The sequence below is a fragment of the Dromiciops gliroides genome, chromosome 6, assembly GCF_019393635.1.
Source record: "Dromiciops gliroides isolate mDroGli1 chromosome 6, mDroGli1.pri, whole genome shotgun sequence".
In the NCBI taxonomy this organism is placed as follows: Eukaryota; Metazoa; Chordata; class Mammalia; order Microbiotheria; family Microbiotheriidae; genus Dromiciops; species Dromiciops gliroides.
The window spans coordinates 7,572,083-7,587,225 of record NC_057866.1 but is presented as its reverse complement, the minus strand read 5'-3'; the positions used below and the strand labels follow the sequence as shown (position 1 = coordinate 7,587,225).

The 15,143-nt window shown below is 47.5% G+C and overlaps 1 protein-coding gene across 1 annotated transcript; it reads left to right on the top strand.

Annotated features, from left to right (window-relative positions):
• Positions 1-429: 429 nt before the first annotated feature.
• Positions 430-11,648, top strand: ACY3 (aminoacylase 3). The gene is made up of 7 exons (XM_043970158.1): positions 430-557; positions 3,709-3,958; positions 4,584-4,779; positions 5,843-5,933; positions 7,349-7,456; positions 8,209-8,318; positions 11,442-11,648. Exons 1-7 carry the CDS (start codon positions 452-454, stop codon positions 11,646-11,648), a joined length of 1,068 nt encoding a protein of 355 aa, XP_043826093.1. The 5' UTR covers positions 430-451.
• The last annotated feature ends 3,495 nt before the right edge of the window (positions 11,649-15,143 follow it).

The window sequence follows — 15,143 nt, the reverse complement described above, 5'->3', positions numbered from 1 at the left end:
TCTCTCCATGCTCAGCCTTTTCTCTGCAGCTCAGTCTTAGCTGGAGGGGCATCGAAAGGGTTAAGAAGCTTGTCCAGGACCCAGGGCTTGCAAAGTGCTTTTCTCTCAACATTCAGGGACTGTTCCCTGTTTCCCCTTTGATGGCATTTTTAGTTCTTTTCACTTGTCCGCTATAAAGATTGGTGGTCACCCAATCCCCCCCCTCCCCTGGCCTGTGGGCTGCCAGTGGGATACAGGAGAGGGGCTTTGCCTTTAACGATATGGGAAAGCTCCGCTCAGCCCTCATTCCTTTCCCTTTAAATCAGCTCTCAGTTGGCCTTCTGCCCTCCATAAACACTCAGGCAGTGTGGAGGACACCTAAGCTTGACAGAAGGATCCTAGTCACTGAGTAACAGAGGGAAGAACAACTCCCAGGGTCCAAGTCTCTCCTGCCTGTCCTTATGGAGAGCCCATGAATGTTGGACAGCCTTTAAGACCCATTCTCAAACCTGCAGCTTCCAGAGAGCAGGAACCTCGCCCAAGGAGGGAGCAACCAGGGGTGGACAGACCAAGCCCAGGTCAGTGCTGAGCCAGACCCTTCCTGGGGTTTAGTCTCCTGTGCCCCTCTCCCCTCCTCCCCCAATCCCTAATCCTCCATCTCTTTTTCCCCCATTTCCCCCCATCCATGACTTCCTCACTTGCTATCCCTCTATTTTCTTGTCTTTCCATTCCCCCTCCCTTTTTTTTGCTATTTTCCTCCTGCTCTTGTCTATCCATTCCTCTATCCTTCCATTCCCTGATCCCTGTCTCTCTACCCACAGGTCTATCCATCCTTCTCTTCCTTGAACCTCCCATCCTTCTGTGCCCCATTTCCCTGTCTCTGCACAAACAAAACCAATGCAACCAAAATCAGAAAGAAAGCAGAAAACTGGGAATTCTTTTATAAGTATCTAATAAAGGCCTAATTTCTTAAATATATAGAGAGCTGAGTAAAATTTATAAGAATGCAAGTCATTCCCCAATTGATAAATGATCAAAGGATATGAACAAGAAGTTTTCAGATGAAGTAAAAGCTATATATGGTCATATGAAAAAAATGTTTTAAATCACTATTGATTAGAGAAATGCAAATTCAAAGAACTCTGAGGTACCACCTCACACCTATCAGATTGTCTAATATGACAGAAACGGAAAATGACAAATGTTGGACTGGGACACTAATGCACTGTTTGTAAAATTGTAAGCCTAGCCAACCATTCTGGAGAACATTGTGAAACAATGTCCAAAAGATTATAAAACTGCAAACCCTTTGAACCAGCAAACCTACTACTAGATCTGCATCCCAAAGAAAATAAAAAAGAATGGAAAATAACCTATTTGTGCAAAAATATTTATAGCAGCTCTTTTTGTGATGGTTAAGAATTGGTAATTGAGGGGCTGCTTATCACTTGGGGGAATGGCTGAACAAGTTGTGGTATATCTTTTTGATGGGATACTATTATGCTATAAGAAATGATGAGGGGCGGCTAGGTGGCTCAGTGGATAAAGCACCGGCCCTGGATTCAAAGTTCAAATCCGGCCTCAGACACTTGACACTTACTAGCTGTGTGACCCTGGGCAAGTCACTTAACCCCCATTGACCCGCAAAAAAAAAAAAAAAAAAAGAAATGATGAGCAAGATGATTTCAGAAAAACCTGGAAAGACATACATGAACTGATGAAAAGTGAAGTGAGCGGAGCCAGGAAAACATTGTACCCAGTAATAGCAATATTGTACAATGAACAACTGTGAATGACTTAGCTGTTCTCAGCAGTAAAATGATTTAAGACAATCCCAAAGAACTCAAGATGAAAAATGCTATCTACTTCCAGAGAAAGAACTGTCAGCTTCTGTCAAAGTCTGAATACAGGCTGAAGCATACTATTTTCCTTCCTTCCTTGCTTCCAATTTGAACTTTCTTCCACAAAATGACTAATGTGAAAATGTTTTACATGATTGCACATATATAATCTATATCAAATTGCTTACTGTCTCATGGAGCAAGAAAGGAAGGATAGAATGGGAACTCAAAACATTAAAAAAAACAGTAAATGTTAAAAATTATTTTTACATGTAATTGGGGGAAATAAAATACTATTTTTAAAAAGAAGGAATTATGCCAACTGTTCCATTTTTTCATTAAATAAAGACTAAATTAAAAAGGAAAAAGATTTCAAAGTGCTTTTCTTTAGGCTGACTCTGGCTCTGCTTTCTTAATTCCAGACCAGTTCCTTTTCCCTCCAGAGTTCTTAGATGCCCTGAGTGAGCTGCGGTGCATCCACATGATGTCACTTTAGTTAAGTTTCAGACTCCTGTTATAATTTTTACATTACTGTAATCATTCTATACATTATTCTCTGGGTCCCACTCCTTGTCCTTTACTTCAGCTTAGAAAAGTCCTCCCTGGTTTCTTCAAATCTATAACATACATAATTCCAATACTATTCTACTTCATTCCTTCAATTTCCAATTCTTTTCCATCACAAAAAGAGCATATATATATATATATGTGTGTGTGTGTGTGTGTATGGGTGTGTTTTTGTTTTTAAGTGACTTGCCCAGGGTCCACAGCTAGTAAGTATTAAGTGTCTGAGGACGGACTTGAACTCAGGTCCTCCTGACTCCAGGGCCGGTGCTCTATCCAGCTGCCCCAGCCTCAAATATTTTTGTATATGTGGGTCCTTTCCCCTTTTTAAAGATCTCTTTGGGATACAGACCTAGTAGTGGTATTGCTGGGTCAAGAGGTATGCACAATTTGATTGACCTTTGGACATAGTTCCAAATTGTTCTCCAGAATGGTTGTATCAGTTCACAAGTCCACTAACAATGCATTAGTGTTCCAGTTTTCCTACATCTTCTCCTACATTTATCATTTTCCTTTTTTTGTCATAGTAGCCCATCTCATGGGTATGAGGTGGTACCTCAGAGTAGTTTTAATTTACATTTCTCTAATCAATAGTGATTGAGAACATTTTTTCATATGGCTATAGATAGCTTTAATTTCTTCATCTGAAAATGGTTCATAGGGTCATATCTTTGTATTAATTCCCACTATATCTTAGATGTCTGATCTTTATCAGATAATTATTTATCTCCCTATACCCAAACTATCACTTCTACCATCCCCTAGTTCAAAACTCAGATTCAGGCAGGAGGTCCAGGGTCACAGATTTAGAAGCAGAAATGACCTACTCAAACTTTCTCCTTTTACAAGTCTGATCTATTCCTCCTTAGAAGTCATCTACCTGGGGCAGCTAGGTGGAGCAGTGGATAGAGCATCAGTCCTGGAATCAGGAAGACCTGAGTTCAAATCCAACCTTAGACACTTACCAGCTGTGTGATCCTGGGCAAGTCATCTACTCCAATTCTTTCCCTTTATTGATTAGACACCCAGAGATGGGATTAGAACACAGAAATTCTGCCTCCACACCCTCTGCCTCCACTAGCCTTGAACTTACTCTAGGGGACTTGTCTCTCCTGGCTGGCTGCTGGAATTTGTGCCTTTGTGAGGTTTTGTCAGCCCCAAGCTGCTGGAAGTCAGGGCAGGGCAAGCTGGGGCTCCCAAGAGAGGCAAGGGCTCCATTTACTGGCCCCTCTTTGCCATGGCAGCTGCCCGAGGTCACTTAGCCTCTGGGGACGAGGATCCAAGGAGTAGTCAGCCCTTTCTTTCGTGTCTGTTTCCATCGCAGGTACAAACTACAGGATGTACTCAACACTCTCCACCAGGCATCACCTGAGCCGCGTGGCTGTGGTGGGGGGCACCCATGGGAATGAGCTCTCAGGTGCCTACCTGGTGAAGCACTGGCTACAGGACCCTTCCGAGCTGCAGAGGAGGACCTTCACAGCCACTCCCTTCCTGGCCAACCCCAAAGCCACCGAGCGCTGTGTGCGCTATATAAACCAGGACCTGAACAGAAGCTTCCAAAGGCCCTTCCTCACGTGAGTGCTGACCCTTTCCTTGACCCTGAAAGAAAGAGGACCATCAGGGGATGATCTGTCTGCCTCTCAGCGGCCCCAGCTCCCTCTCTCTGTGTAGGTGCCTGCAAGACCTTACCTAAGTACATGCGTCCACACCCAGTTACAAGACCTCAGCCAGGTGTCATTCTACTCTAGTCTAAGGGTGTGAGAATTCTCAACAATGATTCACAACTTGTCAGATTGGCTCAGCCCCCGTCCCATCTGAGAGACTCACTTTTTCCCCCATTTCACCTGACCCCAAAGAAGGACTCATTCACATGTGCATTTTCCTAAATCAAATCAAAAGTGAAAGATCTCAAATTGGGACCCTCAAACCCCTGGCAGTCTGTGGCTCCTAGTGATGTGAAATCTCAGCTCCCCACACTCTTTTCCAGGTAATACTTAAAACCAGGTGAGATATCCATGGAAAGGTGAGCCATAAGCCAATAATCACAGCACATTTGCCTGAGATAAATTATCATTGAAAACAATAGGTTGGGATGTGATAGGAGACCGTGTTTGATTAGGTGAAAATGAAATCAGTAATGTTGACTTTGAGGCTGCTGCAAATGCCTGATGGTGACCTCATTCCCCTCTTGCCTCACAGCTCCAAGGGTGAGCAGGATGAACCCTATGAGGTGAGACGGGCCCAGGAGATCGACCAGCTCTTTGGTCCAAGAGGCTCGGCCAATGCCTTCGACTTCATCTTCGATCTTCACAACACAACCTCCAACATGAAGGCCTGCCTGATCTTGGACTCTGAGAAGAGTGTCTTCATCATGCACATGTCGCACTATATCCAGGTCCCTTCCCATTGCTTTTCCTCACACACAGTGTGACCCTAGGCCTCCAGGGTCTAGCCAGAGAGGAGCTGGGCCCTGAATCTCTGAGTGGGTTTGTTCCCAGGGAGGATGAGGAACTAGCCAATCCAAGCTCTAGAAGCATAGATTTAGAGGTGTGAGGGACCTTGGGGATTGTCTAATCCAGTTCCCTCATTTTGCAGCAGAGGAAACTGAGGCCCAGAATGGTCCAAGGTCATACCTCATAAAACCAGGGATTCGGGGCAGCTAGGTAGCATAGTGGAGAAAGCACCAGCCCTGGATTCAGGAGTACCTGAGTTCAAATCTGGCCCCAGACAGACACTTAACTAGCTGTATGACCCTGGGCAAGTCACTTAACCCTCATTGCCCTGAAAAAAAAAAGGAATCTAGTAAATTCATTTCCCTTGAGTTGTCACTATAAAACCAGGGATTTCCCCTGCTCCTCTGACTCCAAGAACGTTGGTTTTTCTGCTCCACCACATGGCCAGTCCCTCTCACCTTATTCCCTTTACCTCCTCTTCTCTTTTCCTACCTTTTCCCTTCCCCCTTCAGTGGGGTGGAAAGAACCTTGGACTTGAGAAGCAAGAGCCATTTATTTATCCATCACTCATTCACTCATTCATTCATAAATGATTGAACTCTTCCTGCCTCTCCTAGTGCCCTTAAACCTACCTTCTTCCTTTCCAAGCTGCTCATCACCAACCTGAAAGAAAGGTAAGGCAGATATCATCGCCCCATTTGACAGGTGAAGAAATAGAGGCTCAGAAATGGAGATACACAGGGCAGCTAGGTGGCACAGTGGATAGAGCATTGGACCTAGATTCAGAAGGACCTGAGTTCAAATCTGGGCTCAGACACTTGTCACTTACTAGCGGTATGACCCTGGGCAAGCCACTTAACCCTCATTGCCCTGAAAAAAAAAAGAAAGAAATGGGGAGCCACTCATTTATCTTGGCACCTCCACCCTGGCAGATGCAGGGCCAGAGCCCAGGTCTCCCAAGAGTCAATATGTTGACCTACCTAGGTTACTTTCTTTGCCTTTCAGAAGCACATCCCAGGCACGTGTTCAATATGTCTGCATGGTTGTCCTGAACCAGAAAGGTTTGACCTCATGTCAGTTGCCAAGAATGGCCTGGGTATGGAAATGGGGACCCCTGGTAGGGATGGAAGCAGGCTAGACCTTTGGCTCTCTGTCTCCCATGGGATTCCTTAGTATATATGTTTTGGGGGATGTGAATTCCAGGGGGGCCTTTACTCTCTCAGGGGCAGGTGAGAGGAGATAGGGCCCTGGGGAATGAGGTTCTGGAAAAGTGTCACGGGAAGGAAGCATGGGGATTTTTAATCCTAGGAGACTGGGGTCTTTGGGAGGGGCAAGAAGATGGGGGACTTGAGAGAGCTGAGCTTTCTCTGTCAGAAATGAGTCGAGGAAAAGGCCTGAAAAGGTTAAGGGACTGTCCCAAGGTCATACAATTTGCAAAGATCAAAGGTAAAATTATAAAGTAAGATTTTGGCTTGGTGTGGTGGATAGAACTCTGGATTTGAAGAAAAAATTAAATTAAAATTTTTTAAAAAGAACTTTGGGGGCAGCTAGGTGGCAGTGGATAGAACACCGGCCCTGAAGTCAGTTCAAATTTGTCCTCAGACACTTAACACTTACTAGCTGTGTGACCCTAGGCAAGTCACTTAATCCCAATTACCTCACCAAAAACCAAAAAAAAAAAAAAAAAAAGAACTTTGAATTTGGAGTAAGGAAGCCCTGGGTTGAAGTCTCACCTCAGACCTTGATTAGGTGAGTGACCTTGGTCAAGAAGTGATCTCTCTAAGCCTCAGTTTCCTCCTCTGTAAAAATGGGATAATATGGGCAGCTAGGTAGCACCAGCTCTGGAGTCAGGAGGACCTGAGTTCAAATCCAGCCTTAGACACTTGACACTTACTAGCTGTGTGATGCTGGGCAAGTCACTTGCCCCAAATACCTCACCAAAAAAAAAAAAAAGGGTGGGGGATAATACCAGCACCTCTCTCTCAAGGAGGCTGTGAGGCTCAAACCAGACAACAAGGGAGCGTCAGAAAGCCCCAGGCAAACCCCATCTTCAATCCCTGTCTAAAAGTGGGCTCTGGCTGTTTTCCTGGGGCCCCATTCCATGGAATGGCCTTTCAGACTTTCAGTCCAATTCAACAAATGGTGGGCTCTGTGCTGGAGATCTGCTGACAGCAGTAAAACAGCCCCTGCCCTTCTAAAGGGTCTTCTCTTCTATGTCCTAGGAAATCACATACAAAATAGAGAAGGGCATTTCTCCAGAGGGTGGGGGGAGGGAGGAGGGCACAGGCTTCTGGGAGGAGGTGCTATTTTAGCTGAACTGGTGAGGAAGTTGGGGGATATGGACACTGAAAGGGGAACTTGATGTCTCTGGCGGGGCTGAGGTGTCCGAATGATTGGGGGAGCTGAGATCTCCCTATCTTGTCATGGGACAGTGTGTGGGGGCGGGGTGTGGTGTGTATGTGTGTGCTTTTGTCCCTGTCTCTTGTGGGTAAGCCGCTTCTCTCTCCCTAGCCCTGGAAGTGGGCCCCCAGCCTCATGGGGTGCTTCGAGCTGATGTTTTGTCTCTGGTGAGAGCTCTGTTGGCTTGTGGTCTGGACTTCATTGACCTCTTCAACCAGGGTGCGAGCCACACCCCCCTCCCCTCAGGAATCCTTACCCCCTTTTATCCCCCTCCCCACTCTCATGCCTCTGGTGGCTGGGCTGTTCTGCTGGGGCGTCTATGCTAGAAGGTGGCAACCTGTCTCAGGACAGCCTGGAGGCGCCTGCCCGATGGCCCGACCCCTGGGCCCCCATCATCGCCCTCAATATTTGCCCAGACAAGAATTTGCCAAAAGCAGGAGGAAGAAATGACCAAGTGCTGGGGGAGAAGGGAGCTCCGTGAGCCGACCCTCCAGCCCAGTATCATTTCCCCCTCCCCGCCCCTGTAGGCTTTGGGGGTGGGGAGGGGTGTTTACCACCCTTGTGTTCATTAATCCATTTGTCTGTCCGTGCATCCACGCATCCATCCATCCATTGAGTCATTCAACAAACGCCGATCAGCCTCATTTGTGTTGGGTACTGGCATGCAGAGAGGCTTCAATAGAAACCTTGCCTTCAAGGAGCGCCTAGTCTAATAGATACAAAATCAACGCGCTTCTCTGACCCATGAGGCAGGGAAGGAGCCGCCAAGCTCTGCAGCGACTCCTCCGCACCGAACCAATGGAAAGTGCACGGGAGCGGAAGCGGGAGGCCCGGGCTTTGCGCTCCCGGAGCTGCCGCGAACTAGCCCCGTGACCTTGGCTGAGTCCAGTCCCCTCCCTCAGGCTCCGCTCTCCCATCTGAGGCCCTTCCAGCTGGGACATTCTGTGACTCCTGTTCTCCTTCCCCCACAGGGACCTCATTCCCTGCCTTTGACATCGTGGCTTATAAGCTCCTAGAGCCGGTGGATTTCCCTCGGTCTCCCCGGGGAGAATTGTTAGGATTTGTCCACCCCCAGCTCCAGGTGAGTGCTCAGCGCTGGCCAGGGAGCCGCCCTGGGGCTCGGTGGGAACACCAGGTGGCGGCTGAGGAGGGAGGCGCCTCCTCTGGGTGGCATTCGGAGCGCTTGCCCCCTCTTCAGCCTCGTACCCCAGTCCTTCCCTCTCTGAACTCCCCCGCGGGGGCCATCCTCGGCTTCTGACCTGCAGGTCCTGCACACACGGTCTCCATGCTCTTGGGCTGCCTGCGCCCTAAACCTGGGCCTCTCTCCCTCCTCACCTGTCCCCTCCCGAGGAGGCTTTTCTCCCAGATGCCCCAGGTCACCTTCCTTCTACTTTGTCTATAGCTTGTAGGCATCTGTTATGCACATGTTGTCTCCCCAGTAGAACACAAGCTCCCTGCAGGAAGGCACTGGTTTTGTGTCTCCCCAGCGCTCAGCATAGTTCCTTGGCACACAGTAGGTACTTAGTGAATGCTTGTTGGTTGACTGACTCGCTGATTGTTTAGGAGGGAGACCAGATCTGAAGTCTGGTGGTGGACAAACTCTACTTTAATAAGAATAAGAACAGCTAGCATTTAGATAACCTTCGAAGGTTTGCAAAGCACTTTACAAAAATTCTCTAGTTTTCTCAGACCTTGGGAAGTGTTATTATCATCCCCATTTAATAGATGAGGAAACTGAGGCTAATCGACTTGCCTAGGGAGCCTGTCTGAGCATAGATTTGAACTAAGGTCGTTCTTTCTTTCGCTGGGGCAATGAGGGTTAACCCAGGGTCACACAGCTAGTAAGTGTCAAGTGTCTGAGGCCAGATTTGAACTCAGGTCCTCCTGAATTCAGGGCCAGTGCTTTATCCACTGCACCACCTAGCTGCCCCCTGAACTAAGGTCTTTCTAACTCCGAGACTAGTAGGCTGCACCAACTAGCTGCCTCTCCTTCCCTTGAGCTTAACTGAGACAAGGTAGAAATTGGAAAAACTCTGGTAAATTCAGTTCAACCAAGATCAAGGATCATTTCTACCCTCCCCAATCTCCTACCTACCCTTACCTCCTCCCCCAACAACCACAGCCTATTTGTGAATAATGCAGAAAATAAATCCATGTAAACAAATGGAGAGAAAAAATTGCTTGCATTTGGGGAGGGGGATGGGGGAAAGCACACTAATTTTCCTGAGTGAAAAGCTGGTATCCTGGAGTACCTTTATTGAATAGCTGCAAGTAGGTGAATCTTTTCTCCAGAGTTGGCCCGCACAGGTCTTTAGAGGGTCTGCTTTAATTGGTGCCCCTGCTATAATGAAGTCAATCAACTAATTCCATGAGCACTTTATTCGTCACTTGAAGACTTCTAGAGCATTTCTAGTACTTCTAGAGGACTTAGAGGGGGAGGTTCTCCAGACATCGGAAATCTTGATTCTGAAATCTTGCTTTTGATGCCGGTTGTCTTGGGCATCCAGAGTAACTAAAACCAACTTCAGTCCAGATGACCAGAGCTCCCTGGATTGTTCCGGTTTCCTTTGGAAAGCGTTGAGGGGCAGTCCATTCATTAAGCACCTATTAGGTACCAGGCACTTTGCGAGGCAGTGAGAATGCAAAGACCAAAAAATGAAACAATTTCTGCCCTCCAAGAATTGATATCCTATTGGGGAGACAACACATACTTATAGAAGCCTCCCAATTGAATATAAACTCCTTGAGGGCAGGGACAGTTTCATTTTTGTCTCTGTTCTATCCAATGCCTAACCTAGTCCCTTGTGCATAGTAGGCACTCAACAAAATGCTTGTTGAGTGATTGATTGAAAGGTACCCATAGCATCATGGGATCACAGATCCAGAGGTGGGGGGGGGGGCCCTCCGAAGCCATCTGGTTCAAGCTCCTCAGTTGTCAGATGGGGAAACTGATACCCAAAGATGTGAAGTCACTTTTTCCAGGGTCTTATAAACAGGTGGGAAGCAGATCAGAAATGCCAGGCTGAGGGTTTTATATTTTTTCTTCGAGGCAAGAGGAAACCAGCAAATACTTTTGAGTAGAAGGTAACATGGCCAGGTATGGGTTTATCTTTTTTTATAAAAATAGAAATAAAGGGCACACACACATATAGCTCCAGTGAAATAGCTGAAATCCCTAGGAATGACAGGTAACTATAATTCATCACCTTTGGGCCAATGTGGTGACAGATCCCTCTGGACTTAGCCAAGCTGGCCCTTGGGCTAGGCAGCCTCTCACAGGCACATCCTTAAAGACTTTGTCAGGGGGAAAGGGGCAAGGGCCCCAGCCATCTTTAAGCTCCAGGGTCCCCTCCATAGCATGGTAGGGTATTGGAGGGACCCTTTCTAGTCCAGAAAGAATGTTAGATTATATCAAATGCACTCATTAATTATTATAGTTCATGCATAAAACCCAGATTATTAAAACACACTAGCATAGGGCCTCATGGTTTCCTGTCACCAGGATGCCTCATCAAGCACAAACACTCAATCAGGCCTCATAATCACCCCTTATGAGATGAGCCAGTCATTATTATCCCATTTTTATGGAAAAGAAGAGAGTGTGGTGCAGTGGGCAGAGAGCTGGTTTCAGAGCCAGGAAGACATGAGAAACAAGTCCTTCTCCTGATGCCAAGAGTTGTGTGACCTTGGGCAAGTCACTTAACTCCTTCATGTCCCTGGAGATTAGCTACAACTATAAGATTCAGATAAGGTGCTGACTTTTATTAGAGAAGCTTTCCTACCAGGGAATCCCCTGTCAGAGAAATCACAGAGTTAGTCCATGTTCTTTTTTTTTTTTTTTTTTTTTTGCGGGGCAATGGGGGTTAAGTGACTGGCCCAGGGTCACACAGCTAGTAAGTGTCAAGTGTCTGAGGCCGGATTTGAACTCAGGTACTCCTGAATCCAGGGCCGGTGCTTTATCCACTGCGCCACCTAGCTGCCCCAGTCCCTGTTCTTTTACAGAAAAGAGAACCAAGACCCAGGAAGGGTTAGGGGCCTTCTCTAAGCTCACACAGGGAGTCAGGGCCTCAGTGGGGGCCTCCTTAGTGCTCCTTCCACTGAGCTTCACTGCCTCTCTGACCCCCAGAGAACAGCCTTCAATTCCCTCTGCTCTAGAGTCTGTTCCACACTGGGGTTTCTCCTGACATGCATCTCCTTTGCTCAGGACAAAGATTTCCTTCCTCTGAAGCCAGGAGACCCCATTTTTCAGCTCTTCAGTGGGGAGGAGATCTTCTACGAGGGGGAGGCCACCATCTACCCAGCATTCATCAATGAGGCTGCCTACTATGAGAAAAGAGCAGCCTTCTTCAAGATGGAGAAATGCACATTCTCTATCCCACCTTTAGAGGCTCCAGCAGCATCAGCCCCCTGATGATGGAGATCTGACTCAGGGGCCAGATTGAAAGTAAACAGTCCATGTAGGAAGTCACATTGACTTTGGGGGATTGTCAACTGGCCCAGCCATTCTGGTAAGCAATTTGGAACTATGCCCCAAAAGTTACTGAACTGTTCATACCTTTGACCCAAGCTGCTGCTCTGCCTATACCCCAAAAAGATCAAAGAAAGAGGAAAAGGATCCAGCCATACAAATACTTCTAGGAACACCTGGGAAGACTTATCTGAATTGATGCAGAGTAAGATGAGCAGAACTGGGAGAACAATTTATACAGTAGCAGGAAGATTGTCATGACAAACAACTTTGAAAGACTTTAATCTACTCAATGACCAACCATCATTCCAGAAGATTCATTTACAAACCTCTGATAGTGAGCTGCCCCCCCCCAACCTCTGTTTTTTTGGACATAGCTAATATGAGGATTTATTTTAATCATCTATACAGATTTGTCACTGATTTTGCTTTTCTTTCTCAATGGGAGATGGCAGGGAGAGAATTCAGAACTAAAAATAAAATAAAATTGAATTAAAACAAAAAAAAGATTGACCAGCCCAGGGGTGTTTGCGGTCTGCTAAGGGAAAGAAGGGACTGAGTTGTAGACTTGGAACTATTCCCTTTTCTCCTAGGGCTGCTGCTCTGCCCTTGTGGAACTGACAGCTGCTCACAAACTGCACTGGGGTCCCATTGTCTAATCAGCAATCCATCACCCCAGGCCAACTGAGACTGGCCCATCTAGTGGGGAAACTGAGGCATACACAACCCTTGACTCAGAGAAAAGAGCGTTCCAGCAAGGGTTGGGTAGGCATCATCTCTTTTGAACCTCACCACTCTGAGGACATAAGTCTTCCAAGGCATCATTATTCCCATGCTACTGATGAGGAAAGGAAGGCTTTAAAAAGCTCTGTATTTGGAACAAAAGGGCCTAGATTCAAATGCATACTGTTTGCCAGGCACAGTCCTCAGTGCTGGGAATACAAAGGAAGGCCAACACAAGGGCTGGCCCTCAAGGAACTTACCGTCTAGTGGGGGAGACGAGCTGTAAATAATTCTGTACATACAAGGTCTATGCAAGATAAACACTTTCAAAGGGGGGAGGCAATGAGCAACTGTAGAAGCTGGGCTTTAAGCTGAGTCTTGAAGGAATCCGGGAGAGCCAGAAGATAGAGGCAAGGAGGAAGAGCATGACAGGTATGGGGCACAGCCAGGACAAAGCTGTGGAGTTGGGAAATGAAGGGTCAGGTTCAAGAAAGCAAAGAGGCTGAAAATGGAGAAGGAAATAAAGTGTAAAAAGACTGCAAAGAGGGGCAGCTAGGTGGCGCAGTGGATAAAGCACCGGCCCTGGATTCAGGAGAACCTGAATTCAAATTGTTGGGGTTTTTGTTGTTGTTGTTGTTGTTTGTGGGGCAATGGGGGTTAAGTGACTTGCCCAGGGTCACACAGCCAGTAAGTGTCAAGTGTCTGAGGCCGGATTTGAACTCAGGAACTTCTGAATCCAGGGCCGGTGCTTTATCCACTGCACCACCTAGCTGCCCCCCTGAATTCAAATTGGACCTCAGACACTTGACACTTACTAGCTGTGTGACCCTGGGCAAGTCACTTAAGCCTCATTGCCCGGGGTGGGGGGGATTACAAAGGACCAGGATCTGAAGGGTTTGGAATACCAGAGGATCTTACATTGGAGCCCACGGGTGACAGGGAGCCACTGGACTTTTCTGAGTGGGTGGGGCATTGTTAGACCCTGAACTTCAGGGAACTCACTGCCAGCTGGGTGAAGAATGGCCTGGACTCAGCTAAAGACTGAGCCCCGAGACTGGCCACAGACCGAGCGCTGAGCCTGAGAGCAGGATCGGCCCTGCTCCTAGTGTGACCAGAGGGGCTCTGGGCTGCCCCGGCCAAGCCCCTCACCTTATACTGGCCAGCCAGGGCCCCTGAGCTTGGCTCTTTGTCTCCTCACAGGGTAGGCTCCTAAGGGGTGGGGTGGGGGAAGTGGCTGATGCTGTCGCTCACAAGCCCGAGCTTCCCACCATGATTATCACTTTAAATCAATCAGTCACCCCATGTTTTGGAGATGATGCTGATCAAAATGTGAGAAGTCAGAAATTCCAAAGACCCTTTGAAGCTTGCAAGGTCCTCCTCCTCACCCAGACAACAAAGGGAAGAGGCCAAGGCCACTTGTTTCTCCCCGGGCGATTTCCTTCGCAGGGACTTGCCTAGAACTCCCGCCACTAAACAGACGGATGCCAGAATATCTCTCCCACTCCCTCCTTCTCTCTCAGTCTCTCGGTCTCTCCCTCTCCCTCTCCCTCTCCCTCTCCCTCTCCCTCCTTCTCTCTCAGTCTCTCGGTCTCTCTGTCTCTGTCTCTGTCTCCCTCTCCCACTCCCTCCTTCTCTCTCAGTCTCTCGTTCTCTCTGTCTCTCAGTCTCTCTGTCTCTCTCTCCCTCTTCCTCTCTCCTCTCTCTGCCTCCCTAACCAATAACTGTCCCTAAACCAATCAGAATAGACTTTGTCCATTGTCACTGCAGTTCACCCAATGACTTCCAAGGACTTTCCCCATTTAGTCTAAAGCCTTAATTGGCTGTTTGAATAGAGGTGTTCGTGCGGTTCACAGCCTGGTTTGGTTGATTCTGACAAAGGCGTGTTCTCACCTAATAAGTTGCCAGGTTTTAGCATCCTGATGCTTACTTTAAATGAAGTGATTGGGCTGATTTACTCAGAGAGGCCCATCTGTGGTTTTCAGACCCAGCCTCAATTTTAGCCTCAGAATGAACTCTGGGGAATGAATGAGCCTTCTTCACTCCAGTCCTGACCCTGACGTCCAACTCAGTTCCAAACCTGCCCCAGACTGAGATTCAATTTTAGCCCCAGACTTAGCCCAAGCGGAGACTGCCCCCCACTCCTTCCCCCTCCTGCCTCCCCCCATAGAGGCTACCCCTCTAGCAAACTACATGGCTACTCTACTAATTCCTTCACTGCTGTCTCACATGGAAAGATCCCTCTTCTCCTTAGGAGAGACCAGCCCTTTTACATGCCCCCTTGATCCCTTCGCCTCCTTTCTCCAGCAGATGCTGCCATCCCTACTCTAATCATTAATTGCTCCCCAGGTACAGGTTCCTTCTTTGTTGCCTACCAACACACCTATGTCCCACCAACCCATAGTTGATCCTACCACTCTCCCTTCTCCACTATCTCCTTCAAAACCTCATTTATCAGTAACTCTCCCTTCTCTTTCTCACTCCCTTCTTAACTCTTGATAAATGTTTGTTGACTTATTGATTCAATTAAATGTTCCTTCTCTTACTATCCTGTCACATGTTCAATGATGGTCTTGGTCGATGGACATTCAATGGAGAAGGGGGCTGATAAAGAGTGAAAGGACCTGAATACATTTCAGGACTCTACATGTAGCAATGGGATGCTACAGTTGATTACTGTTGGTTGGGGTGAAAGGCGGGCATTTCCGAGCTGGAAAG

Coding starts and splice junctions, on each gene's coding strand:
- ACY3 (XM_043970158.1), top strand. CDS start 452: ATGAATGTTGGACAGCCTTTAAGACCCATTCTCAAACCTGCAGCTTCC. Junction 558..3,708: donor GGTGGACAGACCAAGCCCAG/GTCAGTGCTGAG, acceptor TTTCCATCGCAG/GTACAAACTACAGGATGTAC. Junction 4,780..5,842: donor ACATGTCGCACTATATCCAG/GTCCCTTCCCAT, acceptor TTTGCCTTTCAG/AAGCACATCCCAGGCACGTG.